Below are 20,037 nucleotides of genomic sequence, written 5' to 3'. Positions count from 1 at the left end.
TTCAGTTCATGCAAAGTTGAATCTAAAATTAATATTAGTTTTTTGTTATGTTATTCAGATACAGTGAATTATATATTCAAAACAGATAATCAGTTTATCTAAATAGTTCATTATTAAATGCTCATTTGTTCACTAGTCAATCTGCTTTTTTTTTCTCGTTGCAAACAGATTATTATCATCCTTGAAAGCAATGCAAACCTCAGTTTAGACATAGTGTGTGTAGTTTGTCAGTTGGGTCTATATAAATAGGCGAGACTGAAAGAGTTAATCAGACAAGTGGATGCGTGTTGCTCTTCCCTGTTTGCCAGTCTTGTGCCAGAGGTGTGACAGCGCTTTACAGTTGATAACTGGGATGAAAACTGAAATTTGAGAGATGTTATAATATCATCGTGCTGGCGCGATGCAGGGACCCTGTACGCGTTTTGCATTAAGTGGAGGATGTGATCTGCAAGATGTGACTCAGGAGAGCCGCAGATGAATATTAATTGGCATCGCAGGTCCGTGTGCATTTCTCATGATATCTTCTCTTAAATGTCGCGTTTTCTTAAACGGGCAGTCTTTAATGGGAGTAATATATGAAAAATGAACAGCACTAGATTTATATATGGGTTGGATGCTACCTAAAATGCAGGGACGCATGGGGAAAAAAATCTGCCAGCTTCCCTGTTAGATTTCTAGGACATTTTTGGTGTTGTGATGAATGTTTTTTAGAAAATATCCTGTCATTGAAAACTGATCTTGCTGATGAAAGCGTCACGCGTGGCTTTCAATGGGATCTCTCGTGGCATGTTGCTATGCAATGGATTGATTAATGATGCAAAACAGTCACACCTGTTATTTGTCTGCTTGACTTGATTAACAGTAAATGTGTCGTGTGTAAACGCATGTGTTTTCTCGGATAAGCCACTTTGATCAATAATGCGATACTACGTACGTATCCTGGCTTGTGTCTCAGTTTGATTCATTTCAGTGATTCGAATCTTTTGAATCAGTTACTTAAAAGATTCATCCAGTGACCCTTTCCACAGGTTACATCGCCAGTCGGTGGCCACAAGTCTGAATTCGGAATAGCATCGTTTTACTATTTCTTACTATTTCATCCTTTCATAACGATATGAAGTATGCTAGCTATTACGAATTCATGTTGTGCGTCTCGAGTGAGTCACTTAATCGATTCTTTAGAAATACCGAATCGTTCACCATCGTCTTATAATTCTCAAATATTTTTTGTCTATAAATCTACTAATAGACAATAGAAAGAACAATTAACTGTTATAACTTTATATTAAGTTGTCAACTGCTAGTCATGATTTTTTTATCCAGCTATAAAGCATAAATAGATCCATTTCATTACCACCATTGCAGCATTTTAATTGCACACTCATTTGCAGGGCTATAACAATATTTGATGTACTTCTTAAACAAAGACGATGATTACACTTGCAAAAAGTACCATGGTATTCAATGCACCACTGTCTTAGCTATACTATCATAGCTTTTTTATTTATTTATTTTTATTTTTATTTTAAAGTTTTAGTAAATTTGTTATGCATTTTTGACATTTTTATTACTTTATAATTTTTATCCCGATTAATTGCATTCAACATAGTTTGTTTACATACTATATGTGTGTGTACTGTGTATATTTATTATGTATATAAAAATACACGCATGTATATATTTAGGGAAAATATGTTAGATTTATATATAAAATATTTATATAATATAAATTATATACAAGTGTGTATGTGTATATATATATATATACACACAATTTTTAAAAAATATATACATAAATGTGTGTGTTTATATATATTTATATATACATCGTTTTGCAGCCCCGCTTTATTTCAATTAACAAAACTAATTTTAATCGTTTGTTAGGGAACAATACTTGACCTGCAGACATACAGCACAAATTTGACAAGGGTTGGTGTGGCATTTATGTCATGTGGTTTATTTCATCCCGCCTATGTCATAATGATTCATTTGTATGACAATAAACAAAATTGCCCATTCATTTAAATGAGATATTTACATTTTGCCTATCATGGCACATAATGAACTGCACTTCTATAACTGAAACTCTCTCAATCATGTCCCACTATGTTCATTGCTAGCTGAGGTTGGTGAGTGTGGTTTGAAGTGTCTAGACTCTGAGTCACTCCGCTTTGCAAAGCACAGATTTCTTGCTCCATCTAGCACTGTCAAGAGTGTATTTTCAGCAGATCTCTTCAGTTTTTGAGCTCCTCCTTCTCCAGGGCGCACTGGCAATAAAGAGTTTAATTGTGACTTGATGTTGTTACCATGTGCACACAAGCAGGCACTAAAGACTCGGGGTAACATCTGTTTAGCTTGTTATTTTTTCACTCTTGTCTCGTTTGCAATATTTTGGAGTGATAATATAGCACAGCTAAATGCTTAAAGGGATAATAAATGCCACGACTTCCATTGTATTGACCAAGACAACACTGAAACATTATTTAAAGCATCTTTTTTATGTTCCACACAGGTTTGGAATGACAGAGTGACAGATTTTTCATTTTTGGATTAACGATACCTTTAAAGGCTTGAGTCATGACCACAAATTATAGTGCAGGGTGTGAGTGTTTGTGTCCAAACAAATGGCTTTCTGTTATCTGTCCAGCTCACCCCAGGACAGGGTCTGAGGTGGCAAAACACTGTCTCATTCTTGGCTAGGCTGTGAAATGTACGTGTTTTCACAGAGGGATTTACCACAGTGTTGCCAAGCCGTGGTCAGCTTTGTTGCTGACTGTCTGTTTTGTCTTTGTTTATCCAGTAGTAAAGAAAACATGGAAAGGATTTTGTCTTTGGGTGGACAAGAAAGAGGAGTTGAGCAATTACTCAGGCAGGAATAACACAAATTTAAACTGCTATTCTACTATTCAAGGAGAGATTTCACTTTTTGTTGGGTTTTGTAGCCTCTGATATTCTGTAGTCGAATTCTGCTCACTTCATGAACACATTAAAAGTTGTTTTTCCCTTTTTTACAGCACACAGTTAAGCATGACCAGACATTCCAAAACATTCCAGAAAACTAGTATTCTTTGTAAAATCAGTGTTGGTATTGTTAATTAAATCTAAAATGAAAACTATTAAAATGCTGTTTTGTTAATTGAAACTAACATTACTAAAACTTAAATTAAAATGAAAAATAAAAATATAAAAATAAAAGCAAATTCAAAATATTATTAAATACTATAACCCAAATTCCAGAAATGTTTAAACTGAGAAATTTTACACTTTTATCCTCTAAATGAGCTCATTTCAAATTTGATGCCTGCTACAGGTCTCAAAAAAGTTGGCATGGGGGCAACAAAGGGCTGAAAAAGAAAGAAATTTTGAAAAGATTCATCTGGGAAAGCATCTAGCAACTAATTAAGTTAATTGACATCAGGTCTGTAAGGCCGAAGACCTTTGTTGGATGCCCGTCTTCGGGCCCTCAGACGACACTGCATCACTCATCGGCATGATTCTGTCATTGACATTACTAAATGGGCCCAGGAATACTTCCAGAAACCACTGTCGGTAAACACAATCCGGCGTGCCATCTGCAGATGCCAAATAAAGCTCGATCATGCAAAAAGGAAGCCATATGTGAACATGGTCCATAAGCGCCGTCGTGTCCTGTGGGCCAAGTCTCATATAAAATGAACTGTTTCAAAGTGGAAAAGTGTTCTAGGGTCAGATGAGTCCAAATTTGATATTCTTGTTGGAAATCACAGACGTAGTGTCCTCCAGGCTAAAGAGGAGGGAGACCTTCCAGCATGTTATCAGCGTTTAGTTCAAAAGCCAGCATCTCTGATGGTATGGGGGTGCATAAGTGCATACGGTATGGGCAGCTTGCATGTTTTGGAAGGCACTATGAATGCTGAAAGGTATAAAGGTTTTAGAGCAACATATGCTTCCCTCCAGACTATGTCTATTTCAGCAGGACAATGCTAAACCACATCCTGCAGCTATTACAACAGCACGGCTTCATAGTAGAAGAGTCCGGGTGCTGAATTGACCTGCCTGCAGTCCTGATATTTCACCTATAGAGAACATTTGGTGCATCATTAAACAAAAAATACATCAAAGACGACCACAAACTCTTCAGCAGCTGGAAACCTATATCAGGCAGCAAGAATGGGACCAAATTCCAACACCAAAACTCCAGAAACGCATAACCTCGATGCCCAGATGTCTTCAAACTGTTTTAAAAAGAAGAGGAGATGGTACACCATGGTAAACATGCCCCCGTCCCAACTATTTTAAGACCTGTAGCAGGCATCAAATTTGAAATGAGCTAATTTTGTGCATAAAATTGTAAAGTTCCTCAGTTTAAACATTTGTTATGTTATCTATGCTCTCTTGTGAATACAATATTGGCTCATGTGATTTGAAATTCTTTTAGTTTTCATTTTATTCAAATTTAAAAAAACATCCCAACATTTCCGGAATTCGGGTTGTAAAATAGTATGTAAATAATACTAAAATAACTAAAAACTATATAGTTTATAACCTGTATGATGTTGTGTCTTTTGTGGAACACAAAAGAAGATATTTTGAGAAATGTTTTAATGTTTATTAGTTGTTACAATGAAACAACTAGGTTGTCAATGGGGTCCAATATTGTTTTGAAGCTTTTGGCAAAAACAGTTGAAACATAATTTTTTTTTATCTCTTTATATAAAATTATTTATTATCCTATTTTGCATTTTTTCCACTCCTAGTGAAAATAAATAAGAATTTGGATTAAAAATGTGACATGATACATGACACATTGATACGTGACATTGACATATTAATGGGCACAGTGACATGGTCATAATGTTACCTTACCATTATATGAAGAGCAAGATACTTATTACATATTTCTAGAGGATGACTGTTAGGATGGAGTATTTTACTGAGCAGAACACATGATAACACTAAGCATCAAGAGCTTAAGAGGGCAGGTTCTTGATTCGGTAGCTGCTGAAATTGTTTGAACATAGTGGTTGTAGTTTGACCCCTGTAACCTGCAGAGATCAAAGCGAAACAGAGTAGAGGTTAGCAGGACAGCAGCTGGTTGTTCTTGAGAATCAGATACAAGGAGGGAGGGTCACTGCTGGTCACACTTGCTTCGTGCCTCAGAAGAAGGAGCTATATATTATTATATTGAGCCAACAGGCCTCTTTTATCGGTCTGGCCTTTAACTATAATGACCCAGAAATGCTCTTCTTTGCATCTCTGTTGTATTTTGAACTCAGACGTGATGCAATGGCCAGAGCAAGACAGAAAGCAAGAAGCGGTGTAATCTCCAAGCAGTAATCCTCAATTTCTTTGTGTGCTAGAGCCCTGTAGGTGTGCTAAAACAGGTCAGTGCAAATGAGAGACAGGTCATGACAAGTCCTTGGAATTGCCTTTGTCTGCTTTGAGAAAGCACTTCTCCCCCAAGCGCTAATCTCAGCCCCTCCAATTTCTACAATCAGGTCTCATTGTTGCAAATAGCATCAGGTCCCTCTTCTATGCCAATTCACCATGCTCTCATGTGCAGGAAAAGTGTCATAAATTTCTAGGCTGCCTGTTCATAGTCAGTTGGTGTCATCCTGCTCAAGTCATTGAGTATGATAGTGTTGTAGCATCCTTTAAAAACTCAATCTTACGACAAAACATATCTACAAGTATTTTACGAAGTGGCGATTTTGCATATGTATAATGCTTTGTACAGAAATGTACAATGAAGGTCAACACTTAAACCTATATGTGTCAGTGGGGTATAAGCAGATTGTACGAAAACGTATAAATGAGATTGTACAAATTCATACGAATTAGCCACCAACCATTTTAACCATTCCTTTAGCAATAAAATAACAAATGCAGTTAGCAGATAGAGGTGTTCAATATGTCATTTTTTAGTGCTTGAAAGCCTATAAACTCATATTCCCGCGGTTTCACAGACAAGGCTTAAGCCTAGTCCACGACTAAAATGTACGTCTGAGCTGTTTCAACTGAAAGAAACTTGCATTGATTGATCTTTTAATATATCAGTGCCTTTGTTTTGTCTCAAGATGCACACAGGTAATGTTTTTAATAAGGCATGTTTATAAATAAATTACTCAAATGTCCTAATTGAACTATGGCCTAATCCTGGTTTAGTCTAAACCCTGTCTGTGAAACCGGGACTTTATGTTTTAGATTTTCTTTGGTCGACTCTTTAATAACATTTTCACCTCATTTTCAGGAATGCTGCATGCAGAGGTCAGTAAATTGCTAAGTAACACTGCTGACACTTAACGTTTGTTTGACCACATGACTATTGACTTAAAAGAATAGTTAAAAAATTCAGTCATCATTTACTCACCCTCAGGTCGTTCAAAACCAATGGCATAATTTTAGTCCAGGAAGACAAAATGAGAAATCATGAAGACTGCACTGGTCTTTTTGAGAATTAATGATGACTAAAAATGTCAAGCTCTAAAAAGGACAATTACTAAACCGTATACATAAAAGTATCTGCATATCTATTTCTTCTAAACCATATCAATAGTCTATTTTTAATGCATTTTTATAGTAATTTTGTCCTTTTTGAGACTTGGCATCTTCATTCAAGATTCAGTATCATGGTCTTTTTCCATGCAGTTCTTCAGAAAATCTTTTGTGTTCTGCAGAAGAAAGTCATATAGATTTGGAGCCACAAGAGGTGAGTAAATGGTGACAGAATTATCTTCTTGGGTGTGCTGTCCCTTTAAATAGACAATCGCGAATAAGACTTCCTACTAATTTAGCAGCTAACTTAACACGTGTTAGATAAACCTCTTCTACTTTAAAATATAAAAGGAATAGTTTGCCATACATTTTCAAGTACTGCAATGAGAGTAAATCATTCCTGTCTGTGACGTAGATGGTTGTTACGGACGCCACAGCCTCACCTGTCCGCTTTCCAGACGAAACCATTGAAAGAACTTGCATGGATAATCTGTACTTATATCACCAGTATGGAGATTAAAACGGCGGCTTAAATACATTAGAATTGTCTGGAAAAATAACAACATCTTATTACTTATTTAAAATTGTGAACGTTTAATATTTTCCAGCCATTTTATCAGTGGTTAACCCCCGCCACCGCGTGTAGATGGTTTCGTCCTTGTTGCCTTTCAGTTCGTGCATAAGAGACAACTTCAAGAGTAACATGTTAGCGAAATCGGACACGTAATAAAATAAGCCTGCCTTTTGTGGATATTTTCTCAGTGACTTAATTTGGTCAAGGTAAGTCCATGAAGCAAAAAGTTTTTTCCAGCCTCGCAAGCGTGTCATACGTTATAAAAATGCTTAAAATGTTACAGAGTTAATAAGAAGATTTTGACTCGTTTGACTCCTGTTTGCTGTTTAGTTAGTTGGTGATAAAATCTGTAAAATCACAACCAAATAAAATTTATATTCACATCGCTTTTTCAGAAAGAAATAATTGTAAGTTGTTATTTATTCAGAAAGTCGTTTTACAGGCATGGATGTTTCTGAAATGATTGGAGTTAGAGCTGTGTATGCAGTCTCACCTGCCACAGCTGTTATTAACATGTCGATTCATGTGTGTTGTTGCAGAAACAGTCACACAAAGCAGTCGTTTTGAGACATAGTCGTCTGTCAAATACAAAAAAAATGAAATGTAGACTTGAAATTGTTATATATATTATATAGACTTTATAGACATGAAATTGAAATACATGTATTGTTGAAAACTTCTGTAACTATTTCTATTTTATCCACTAAACACCAAATAAAATGTTGGGCAGAAGTTTACAGCTACTTTCACCATCCACTTGAATGTGAAGTGAATGGTGACTGTCTGCTTAACAACTCCGTTTGTGAAAGTTCTACATTTTTGGCAAATTTAACCCTTTGAGACAGTAGCTATTTCTTTCTGCTTCAGGAACCAGGTTTTACTGTACATGTGAGAAGAACTGGCAACCCTACACTGTACAAAAGTAACAAATGTCCTTGGAATTAAACATCAAATTTTATTATTATTGCACAGGCCCAAGAATATAAAAACTGACAGTTTTATAAATGCATAAACAACAGCATAAGTGTGATTTATCAGTGCATGGAACAGACACTGGGCCAAATGTTGAATTATTATTATTATTCACCTTTAATGTTTCAGACCTATATTTCATGGAATTGTTATTATTAAACTTATTTTGCAGAGATGGTCCTATGTTTCTCTAAGCTTAAAAATTGCATTTGAGTTTATATATTTATTTACTTTTTTCTTTAAGAGACACTGTTATCTAGTATCATGCACTGCTTCAAGTGCAGTGGTCTGTATATGGATCTCTGGCTCTCATGCTTTTCCTTTCTCACAGTTTATCTCTTGCACATGATTTGTCCCAGGACATTGGATGCTTTGTCATCAAATTCCTATGAATCCCTTGTTTATATATCTCACACCGTTCTCTCTGAGTCAGGTTTTGATCTCTGAGCATTTATCCTCCCCTCTCTCCTTCCATCATGCTCTCTGCCAGATCTCTACAAGAGTTGAGGTGTGCAATATCTCTTAGCATGTGTCCACCAGATGTGCTTGTAGTGCTTTGAAGAATCTCATTTGCTCCTATATGAATTTTGAGAGCTTCTTGTTTTGAATATTTTGCCTCATTTATTTATACTCCTCCTTATACTTGCTGTTCATTGTTGTCTGTTTACCCTGCACATGGTGGTTTTATGTCTCGTTTTGTTGTTGGGTGCGTTCCCAGCCACCCATCGTACCACATGACCCACGCCACTTCCTCACAAACAAAAATACATCCTGCTTATGTCCAAGATTTGCCAGCAGCCTTTATACCATAAGAATGATTCATGAACAGTTTTGCAGCATTTGGCATTTTAATTAATTTCTTTCTTGTTTGTGGAAGTACCGTGGATCCAAAGTGATTTTAAATTTGCAGGGTTTTTATTTTTAAAATTAATTAAAATTAATATTAATTTAAATTAATATTATTAATTGTTTAATAATATTAATTGTTAAATTAATAATATTAATTATTAAATGTTTAAAATTTATGCCAGTAAATGCACTGGAATCTGAAATCTAGTCAAGAATCAAGATTTTAAATTTAACCTGCAAATAATGTTTTATGACAAAATTAATAGGATTTTTTTTTAAGTCATTAATGATCTTAAACAATTAAATGTGATTAGAATTTTAATTGTTAATGTAAATTTTAGCATAGCCAACGCCATATAGGTGAAATTACGCTGTGCTTATGTTTAGTTTTATGAATTGTTGTTCATTTACATGAGTATGAGTTATTGAGTCAAATATTTTAAAGTCACAGTAAACTGCAAACCCAGATTTGAATCACTTGTTGGGTAACCTAGGTTGCCACAATGACCTGATATGAGCTCTTACTTTCACACTCTCACATGACATAACTTCCAGAAAGTAAGAAGAGAGGTAGCTGTTTAATAAATGATTTAAAGGCACACCAGCAATTTAAGTATGGAAATGATCACCATTTTTTATTCATTTTGATAGTGCTGTTTGTTTGCCTCTTAAGTCAATGTAGTCTGATGTCTTCAAATTGAGTTTTGTGGCAGAACAAATCTTTGAACTTTTATATAAGCCATAATGTAGAGGACTGTTTTACAGCCAGCAGGAACATATAGACGTTTTTAATGTGTGTATAACAAGCATATATGATTTTTCCTCACTGCTAAGGGCTCAGCAGTAAATTGAGAAGCCGGACAGTGGCTCCCCCTGCAGGCCATTGGGATACTGTAGCATTGTGTGCCCCAGCCCTGAATGACATGCCTCATGTGACTCAAACTACAAGGTGATTGGAGGTTCTCATGTCAGTCTGTTCATTTGTTGCTCAAATTATTCCATATGCATTAGCTCTACATTCTTTGTCTGCAGAAGTGGAGGGTTAATTGGGAGCTAAAGACTTCACTAGACTTCCTCAAATCCATTCTATGGAGGTCAAAGGTCACCTGATCACTGCCATGGGCTTAGGGGCTCCAGGTGAGCATCCATATTTTCTTATTGATAATGGAGTATGGAAGCACAGTATATGCTATAGATTTTTTGTGCTGGTTGATATTGGATATTTAATTTTGCATGCTCAGTTTTACCAACAAATTGTTTTTTTTATATTCGTTTTAATATGTAAGATTTTAGTTTTTGTCTCTTATGCTCACCAAACCTGCATTTATTTGATAAAAAATAACAGACATGTGAACAATGGCAGTGTAAAAATAATTTTAACTTTGGCTTTCTGTCTAATGCACATCATGCTCATGCACAGACGTCCAGGGCTGCCAGGACAGCAAGCTGCAAGCAGAGCGAATCTCAGAGCTGCAGGAGAGAAAGCAGAGTCTGCAGAGCCTTTTGAACAGTCGTCTCGGAGAGCTGCGACAAGTGTGTCTTCTGGAGGCGGTGAGATGGTTTATTAAACTTTGAGACAGTATTTTACTTCTAGGCAGTCGCTATAAAATATTGTTCTCTTAAAAAAACAAATGCAAAATGCTGACTTCAGCAGCAAAGAAAATGTGCACCCAGCTGTTTCACAAAGTTTCTTGGGCTACATGATTTATTTTTATTTTTTTCTCTCTGTTTTGAAAATGAATTCTCTCATTTGATGTGTGAGTGTTGGTTTTAGGGTTGCATTGATGTGAGGAACTGTTTGTTATTAAGTTGTGTTTTTCGAAAGAAGGGTGTACTTATTAGAACCATCTGTTTTAATGAATGCCATCAAACATTGTGTCATTTCCAGTAAAAGCTTTAACCTGTTAACCCGCATCGGCCCGCGGGCGGGCCGGAAGGGCGTGGTCGGGCGTGGTCGGACTTTTTATTACCTTTGTTTTAGAACAATATTCAATCAATTATCATTAACTATATATCATTTGAAAGCTAAAACACTCAAGATTAACGATGTGAGCTTGTTTTTGAAATCAATACACCAGAGAGGAAAGGGTTAACAGAAATGCTGAAAGACCGGCCATTTAAAATGAACAAAGCGAACCGCAGTACTCACGTTTGATCGCCAATAGCGCTGGTCAGCTCAGACTATTCCAAGACACACCAGCATACATTTCAAGAGAAGGGTCCACTCTTCAAAATGCATCCACTTTTTAATCCAAAACAACGAAAAAATAGGGGAAAACACGATAGATCCTCCTTTGTTTACATAAGCGATTCGAGTTATAGGTATCGATAGCGTCCATTTTCCAATAAATATCGATTATAATTCGTATTCCAGCTTTGAAACGCCATCTATTTCCAGCAGAATCGTCTCTTCCGAGTAAGAATAGCCCTCCCTCGTCTCTCTCCTTCAATCGCAGGAGCTGTTATAACCCGGGACAGTAAGCGCGTCCGTGAATGGGTCAGCGAGGTGTCAATCCGGACACATCACAATAGGGGTGTTTGAACCCAGCCAATGCCTCGCCAGCACAGTTTTGATGGATGGAAGTGTTAGCCAACCACAAGGACGTTTAAAGTGATTGACAGTTTGAATAGTTTACGTAAGATTGTTTAGAGAATAGCTCGGCGTATTGTCCGTGTGTTTTCGTGCGCTCTCGGGTTACGCATGAAGCGTACAGATAATGGCGTCGCAGCGCTACACAGACTGGCTATCAGCGAACAGATGTTGTCCAAAGCTCACATCTGAATCTCTCCATCGTGGATCTTCGACTTGAGAAGTGTTTCTGTGGCGTTTGGTGGTGTTTTGGAGGACGTGGGGAGAAAAATGGCTAATTTAGTAGCCGAATACGCGCTGAGATCGCTGGAGATCGCTGGGAAGCGTGGATAGCATTAGCACGTAAGTGTCTCCACCCTCCTCTTGAATGTTTATGTGTCTTTATCATGTATTTGCAGCTTTTGTTTCATGTTAGCTGTTTTAGATTCTAAAAATGACAACGGAGAGGGATAATATGAGGGGATTACATGAGTTTTGTTCGTGTGGGTGGGTGGGTGTGTTTGTTTGTGGGTATGTCCCGGTTATTGTGTGTGTGTGCGTGCGCGCGCGTGTGTGTGTGTGTGTGTACAAAATGTAAACAGTGTTGCAAGTTTGATTTGTTTTGCTTACACACTTTCTCACTCTTTTTCTCTCACTCTTCCCTGTCTTTTCAGAGGTCTGGTGAATCCAGATGGTCAGAAAAAAAACCATTTTAGTGGCTGCTAGAGCGTCTTCCTCCACTGTAAATACTGTAAATAGTTTTTTTTTATTATTATTTAGTAATATTAGTAATAGTAATCTATTACTATATTAGTAAAATAGTAATATTCATAATATTCACCATATAAAATAAATAAAAAATACAAATGTTGTAAAAACAATGTATTTTGCATGTTTTGTGTTTTCACTAGTTCAAAAATGATCAAATCTGTTTTGGTTCACTGTTTTCATTATTGGAATTGTTCAGAATAAAGACTGTTTAGTTATGTTCAAATTCTGAAATAGTTTTGTGTTTTTTTGTGGTTTCATTGGTAGAGCAGTTCTGAATTGATATACATATGTAGTATGCAGTGTCTTATGGAGTCTCTAAATAGCATTTTTGAAAGGATTCCTAGACTTTTCTTGAAATAAAATATCCAAATGACTTTTCCAAAGCTTTTCTTGAAATGAAATACCATAAAGATGTACTTTCTGTAAGTCTTTACCTATAAAAAATTTATTATTTCATATTTTATTTCAGGAAATATTTAGGCGTTTTTTTTCAAAAATGCCATTTGTAGACTAACCAAATGACTAAATGAGTCAGCACTACAAATGCTGTTCAGAAATAGTTTTTTATTGTGTGTTTTGGTGGGCAGAGCAGTTCTGAATTGATATACATATATGTATTATGTAGTTTTGACTCATTTGGACATTTGTTTACAAAGTGTCTATTTGGGGTCTCCAAATGGCTTTTTTGAAAGGACGCCTAGATTTTTTTTAAATAAAAGCTTACAGAAACTACATTTTTGGGAGTATCATCCTCAAATTTGAATCAAAACATGGTCAGATGTTCAGCTTTATCTTTATGGTGTTTTCAGGCCTTTGGCATGAAAGTCTCATCCATTTTTCCCTTAGTGAGCTTCATTAAAACATATCGCGAGTCAATTTCATGTATATTTTACCTTGTTTTACTCTATTGCTATACTAATTTTGAGTTATTATGACTCTAGAGTAACAAAGGATCAAGTGTCTAGTTTCAAACAACACCAGATTTTTAAATATAGACCTTAGGGTTCAAGAGCTACAGACATTTTTATTTGGTTATATCGTTTTTTACAAAATGCTCAAAAATAGGGGCGCAGGGTAACAGGTTAAATGTCTATACAGGAGCTCACAGGGAAGTTTCCACAGGATTTTCCTTTAGAAGGAGGGGAAAGACCTCCCTTTGTTCAGCGCCGAGCTGGCCTGGCCCCTCATGTTACCTCAAAAGGAGAGGTGAGTTTGTTTGCTGAAAGTTAATAAAAGGATTCTCCTATCAGTTTTATACTATAACAACCATATGTGTCTTCCATGTAGGATGACCCAGGTCAGCGACGGCAAATGAAGGCTCTCTTCAGTGGTGCCCTGCGCCGGAGCATTGATTCTGATAAAAATGCATTGCACAGTAAGAGGACTGTTCATCGGGGATGCCACACAGGTAACATACAGACACAAAAGCACCAATTTCTGGTAAACATTAGTAATTTGGTAAAAAAGAAAAGTGCATACGTTGAAAATGGCTCTATAGGAAGTGCATGGTAAATGAGTCATTTCCCTCCATTATCCAAGACCGTTGCCACTGCTTGGACACAAGGACAATGGAGGCATGTTGACAGACCTCGATATTTATATATGACTTGATTATGTGTTTTAAACAAAATCTTACACACAGAAAGAATTTGGATTACGAAAATATGTTCCTTCAGACACATTGTGCCAAGTTTGACATCACTGATACCAAACTCTATTGTAAAATGTGGCCACTGCTCAAAAGTTTGGGGTCAGTAAATAGATTTTTTTTTTAAAGAAAATAATACTTTAATTTGGCAAGAATGCATTACATTAATCAAGGGCCAGTAAAGATATTTGGGTAGTTGACGTATCAATGTGTCCTATGGTGTGATGGAAAAATGTAAAGGATAATCAAATTAAAATGATTAAAAATAATAACCTCTAACATTGAAGATAAACCTCTCTCATGCTATTTGTAACTCTAAGAATTAAGAAACATTTTTCTCATGTTATTTGGATAAGTTTTTTTTTTTTTTTTCTACATTTTTGCTGTCACACCATCGGACACAGTCCAGTTTTTGTCAACTACCCATTTACAGTTACAGAAAAAAAAGTGTTCACAAAAAATGTTAAGCAGCACAACTGTTTTTATCAGGTGACATTGGATCAGGTGACACTGAAGAATGGAGAAATGGCTTTGCTAAATTACTTGGCTTTTGAATAAATTACATTTTAAAAATATATTAAAATAACTGTTTTTACTGTATTTTCGCTCAGATAATTGCAGCCTTGGTGAGCATAAGAGACTTCTTTAAAAAAAACTGTTAGTCAAGAAGTGTATGAAATGTAGAAATTAATATATCTATTTAGATAATAATAAATACAAATATTTTATTATATTATAGGCCATGGAAAAATCTGATCTTCATGCAGTTATTTTAATTTGACTTTATAATTTTTTCCCCCTTAATTTTTAGAGGAAACTGTGAAGTCAGAGAGCAGTTCAATGTCAGACTCAACATCACATGACAATGGTGAGGCCTCTTAACATTAGCAAACAAAGAAAGTACATCTCAATACTCTGATTTCTTTTACCATACTGGCCTGTTTATGACAGGCTGTAATTTTGATATACAACCCTGTCGACTGTGTTTTACAGAGGATTCGTCTCCCAGTGTGGCACCTGAGCATCGCTCCTTGTCTCACCCCCGGCTGGCCCCTGGCAGTCCTGACAGTAGGCTCTGTAGGAAGCTGTCGCCTGTGGAGATCTACTACGAGATGAGGACTCGCCGCAACTCAGCCTCAAGCTCTGTGAGGTGAGCAGAGGGGGAGGATGGGATGTGTCCGCCAGCCGAAACGGGTGAGGTTTACGCCACAATTATAACTTATGAATGTGTGAATGTTCATTCAGCCCGAGTCACTCACTTCCAAGAAGTGCATCCAATGTGGAGGGCAGAAGTGTTCCAGCCACACCGCTATTGTCCCGCACTGCACCAATCAGCGTTCATGTGAGGTAATGACTTTCATGACTATTTCTTCTGCTATATGTACACTATGGCTAGTGAGGTTCCAACTTCTACATAGATATCCGAACTTACATTTACATGGGCAGCTACACAAAAATAGAATAATCTGCACAAATTATTCTAGTATAGTTTGATATTATTTTATGGAACATTATGCTAAAATATTATGCTCAACAAGATTACATTTAAGGTTACAGCAAAAAATATTAATGCATATTATTCCTGTGATGGCAATGCCAAGTCATTACTCCTGTCTTCAGCGTCACATGATCCTTCAAAAATCATTCTAATATGCTGATTTGCTGCTTAAGAAACATTTCTTATTATAAATGTTGAAAACAGTTGTGGTGCTTAATATATTTGTGGAAACCATGATACACTTTTATGGAATTCTTTAAAGAATTGCATTTAAAAGAATTCAAAAGAACAGCATCAGTTTGAAATAGAAATGTTTTGTAATATTATATATATATCTAAATGTCTCTTTTGATCAATTTAAAGCATCCTTTCTGAATAAAAGCATTTTTTTTTAATTACTGACCCAAAACTTTTGAACATAATATACACTAATATTGGGAATAATTTTTTTTAAATTAAACTGTTTTATCAATACTTTTCAGTACAGAATGAAATAAGTATATGGTAACACTTTACTTCTTTACAACTTCTTACTACGTCTTTATGTATAATACATTATAAAGGATTATTAAAGGGTATAATGCATCATAATTAATCATAACTTGTGTTGTAATACATTATATCTTGTTGTAAAGAATTATAACCAAATTTAAAGTGCATAGTGCATTATAAGGTGCATTACAAAGCATAATTAATGTATTAAAACTACTTATATAATGCATTATGCATAAATGCTTTTTGTAAAGTGTTGCCAAGTATATTTATATATTTTTTTTTTACTCCACCTTTGTCCTTCCTAGATTGGCTTTACCGCAAAGGATAATTCAGTGTAATTTGGCCAAAATAAAATATCTTCGCAGACAGCATAATTATGTTGTCTACCTTTTGGAACAGACCTAATGTCAGAAGTGCACTTATGTTGCCCTCAAATGTCATCTCTACTACATTACCACTGTAAATCCACTTTAGATCCAAATGTATTTTTAAAAAAAAATCTTGTTACTACTATAACTTCTTACCGTCTTATATTCTCCTCCTAGGCCGGAGATGTCTGGTGGTATTGCACTGAAGCAGTGGTGTGGAAGTCCAGATGTTCCTCAGTTTGTCCCATTGGCATCTTTGGAGGGCTCCTCTTCTGAGCGCCGCAGCTGCCCCTACAGCTCCCGCGCTCGTCGTAGCAACAGCTCAGAGGCGTTACTTGACCGCTCGAGTCTCCCTGAGCCCGGTCCCCCTCGCAATGGCATGCCACCCCGAGCTGGACCATACAAGAGCTCGGAGTCCCTCACGGACGGGAAGCTCCGTCAGTTCTATCAAGGCAGCCCAGAGAGACAGATGATGGGATTTAAAGACCAGGGTCGAATGCGCTCCTCTCTCGGCGGCCAAAGCAGTGGAACAGGTTACAATGAGATTCTAATTGACTACATTTGGGGCAAACAGCAAAAGAGGCCTGCACAGGCTCAACAAAACCAGTCAGCAGGACGCATCTGGCCGGACTTCTCCTCTCCTCCATCGGGCACCCCTCCGCACTACAACGGTTTCTCCCATTCGCAGATACATCTGGCTGCCGCCCCACCTTCCTATAGTCCCATGCTGCTGCGGGGTCAAGAGGCCGAACCCCGTCGGGTCAAAGTGACACGAACGAAATCCTGTGGACCCTTCATCCCTTTACAGCAGCACCCACAGGACGCTGTGTTGTTCTCCGCGTACGATTCATCACATCCCTCCGCTGGATCCACCACTTCTTCTATTCCCAACCTGCTCCCTCACCACACAGAGCTGTCCACTGCTGCAGCGTTCGGCCGCAGAGTGCCTCAGTTCTCTCTGCCCACTCCTGAGGACTCCACCCGCAGTCTGCACAAGGCACTGGCTCTGGAGGGACTCCGGGACTGGTATCTGAGGAACGCCTTAGGTTATTCCACTACAGCCAAAGGTCACGACGGACTCTCCATGCGCCACTCACATACTCACCATCTCGTGCACCAGCCTCAGTCTGTCACAGCCGACCCACTGTACTCTGTGCACCGTCAAATACCTCAGTCAGCTTCATTTCATGGGCACCCCTTGCATGCCAGGTGAGCTTTCCACATTTTTATTTCACTTTACCATGATTATGGAAAACTTGAAAATATCAGAGAGTTTGTGAGACTGGAAAAGCAATGCAAATATCTATCCTAAAAACATTTCTATAGCTAGTCATGAAAATTTGGATTGAACAAATGGTGTGGAAACCCTTCCACAAATACTTATTATTGTTATTGGTAGTTGTTGTAATAATACTGCTAATGAAAATAATAATAATATCAATATTATTAATAGTAATAAACTTACAAATTACAACGTTATTTCTTGCATGACTGCTTTACAGTTCTCAAGATGTTTGAATGTTTGTTTTTGTGTTGCTGTCATCTTATGCTCACAAAGGTAGCATTTATTTGATCAAAAATACAGTAAAATCAGCAATAATGTGAATGTAAATGTCTTCATTACTGTCACTTTTTGATTAATTTAATGCATCCTTTAAGGCATCCTAAAAAAATCTTATTGACCCAAAACCTTATATATATATAACGCAATAGTTTGGAGTGAGTAGGTTTTTTTTTAATTAGCTTAGTTATTTCTAATTAGTTAGATGATTTCTGGTGGTGACATTTTCATCTTCTCTTTTCACCATGGCAGGTCCGTAGAGCTCTCTCTCTACCCAGAGCCTTTCCCCTTAGAGGGGTGCACTCAGAAAGAGTCCGGCTCTGAGCCCCCTTCACCTGGAACACTGGTCTGACCGGCAGCCTATACCCCCCCAAGGCCTCCAATGCAACGTTGCAATATTTGATTCAAAAAGACACCTTGTTTTAGGGATGCATTTGTCCAATTGCTCAAAATTAAAAAAAAAAAAACTGAAAGAATGCATCCTTTGTAGCATAAATGCTGCCACACAAACAATGACAGCAGGACAAAATAATATTTGATTGGAGAAATATATAATTTTACTATACTTTCAAATTTCAGCATTATTTAAAAGTACAATTATCATACTGCATATTGTTGCATCCCTACATTGTTCAGCTAATAAGGAGGCACCTGTAACAGCACAGAACTGAAATCGAGTGATCAGTGTGTTGGCTGTCATAGATCTAGTACAGCGCTTGATTGTAAACTAGTGTTTACAAGGAGCTTTTTTCCTCCTCCATAATACGTGTGTGTATTATTGGGATGTTATTGTAATGTATTTATATTTTCAAAACAAAATATAAAGGTAATCATATCATCTCCACTTCATCCTGAGATAGATATATATATTAGATATAATTTTTTTTTTTTTTTTCAGAGAATAAAATAGATTATAAAATGTATATATTCTCAATTACTATTTTGTAACTTCAGGTTAACAGTCATTTAATTATATACAAGTCTACTCAAGAGTTTAATGAACTCGTGTTTTAATGTACTATAACAGCAGTGAATGTGTTGCATACCTGTTTGTTTATATCTATATATCTATATGTAGCTATGAAGAGTATACTAAAAAGCATTTCACATAGAGGACCTTGAAGTGAGGATGAGCTTTCACTTGGAAGGCTTATGTTAGACATGCAAACAAGCTTATGCCTGAACTCCGAAATGAACTTTGCAGCTCTAATGCAGCGATTTATACAATTTAGCCCACAGTCATCAAATCCACAATTTCAAAGGACTTGAAAAGGACTGCTGACCTAAAATATTGAGATCTTGAATTCTGAAATGCTAGTCTTGAGGCCTGTTCACACTAAGTCAAAAAAGGTGCATGAAAAGATTTTAAAATGGAAAAATGCATCCCAATGAAATCCTTCATACAGAGTCAGAAATAAATTGATTATTAATGTTGTTTTTAGTTTAATTTTGGGATGCCAAATAGTGAACAGTTTTGAGAAAATTGGCGTCAGACTCTGTGTGAATAGTTTTGGTGCAAAAATTGTTTGCAAATATTTAATATTTTCATGTTTAGTGGCATCTGACTTGGTAACCCCTTTAATAGATATTCTTGAATATTTGACATCTTAAGTGAGTATCTGCTGTAGTTTACATGTTGAGCAGTGGCATAAGCTGGTCTTATGTTGCCACTCTTTGGGAGTGAAATACCTTAACCAGTCAGTAGGTTATTCTGTTTACCTAGTAGTTTAGTAACTTTTGTTACAGTTCCTGACTTTTGCGTTTTTCTTTGAACTAGGTTCTTCCTGAAATACTACATAATTAATTCTGGCAAACCCATATCTTATTTTTACCAGTTACCAGGTTGTGATGATTATCCTCGAAATCAGTCCAATTTGCTGTGCATTGTATTAAATACAAGACTATAGGGTAATTTATGCCCATGTTAAACCTACGAATTATTGCTAAAACTGCAGAACATAGGACATATGATGGTTTAAGTTTCAAATGATGATGGTTTATTTAATGTTTGGTTAATTAGACCTCATCTTGCGGGTTTATGAGGTGCCTCCAGCTGGAATCTGAAAGTTATGACCAAACAGCTGTGCTTTGCTAGTCTCTTTTAGTGTATTTTGGTGACATAAATGTCTGTACTGTAATTAATTATAAATAATGAAAAATACCTATATGTAGCAACTTGAATAAACAATATATATTGTATATTTATGAACTGATCAGATTTTGTATACATATTTATTTGCATAGTACATGGTTCTGGT

At 36.5% G+C, this 20,037-nt stretch overlaps 1 protein-coding gene across 1 annotated transcript; it reads left to right on the top strand.

The window, feature by feature from the left end:
- Positions 1 to 266: 266 nt before the first annotated feature.
- On the top strand, positions 267 to 18,227 carry LOC306856749 (coiled-coil domain-containing protein 120-like). Its single transcript, XM_079396183.1, has 11 exons — positions 267 to 497; positions 9,704 to 9,818; positions 9,902 to 10,006; positions 10,290 to 10,420; positions 13,308 to 13,415; positions 13,497 to 13,617; positions 14,669 to 14,725; positions 14,851 to 15,007; positions 15,103 to 15,204; positions 16,396 to 17,427; positions 18,032 to 18,227. Exons 3-11 carry the CDS (start codon positions 9,958 to 9,960, stop codon positions 18,129 to 18,131), a joined length of 1,857 nt encoding a protein of 618 aa, XP_079252309.1. The 5' UTR covers positions 267 to 497; positions 9,704 to 9,818; positions 9,902 to 9,957; the 3' UTR covers positions 18,132 to 18,227.
- Positions 18,228 to 20,037: the final 1,810 nt, after the last annotated feature.

Source organism: Barbus barbus, assembly GCF_936440315.1.
Source record: "Barbus barbus genome assembly, chromosome: 37".
NCBI classification, from domain to species: Eukaryota; Metazoa; Chordata; class Actinopteri; order Cypriniformes; family Cyprinidae; genus Barbus; species Barbus barbus.
This window is presented reverse-complemented; position numbering and strand designations above follow the sequence as displayed.

What these genes read in the sequence shown, in the direction of transcription:
- LOC306856749 (XM_079396183.1), top strand. Translation starts at nt 9,958, where the DNA reads ATGGAGGTCAAAGGTCACCTGATCACTGCCATGGGCTTAGGGGCTCCA. An exon ending in AAGTGTGTCTTCTGGAGGCG is followed by an intron (nt 10,421 to 13,307) that starts GTGAGATGGTTT and finishes ATGTCTATACAG; the next exon opens with GAGCTCACAGGGAAGTTTCC. An exon ending in CTCAACATCACATGACAATG is followed by an intron (nt 14,726 to 14,850) that starts GTGAGGCCTCTT and finishes TGTGTTTTACAG; the next exon opens with AGGATTCGTCTCCCAGTGTG.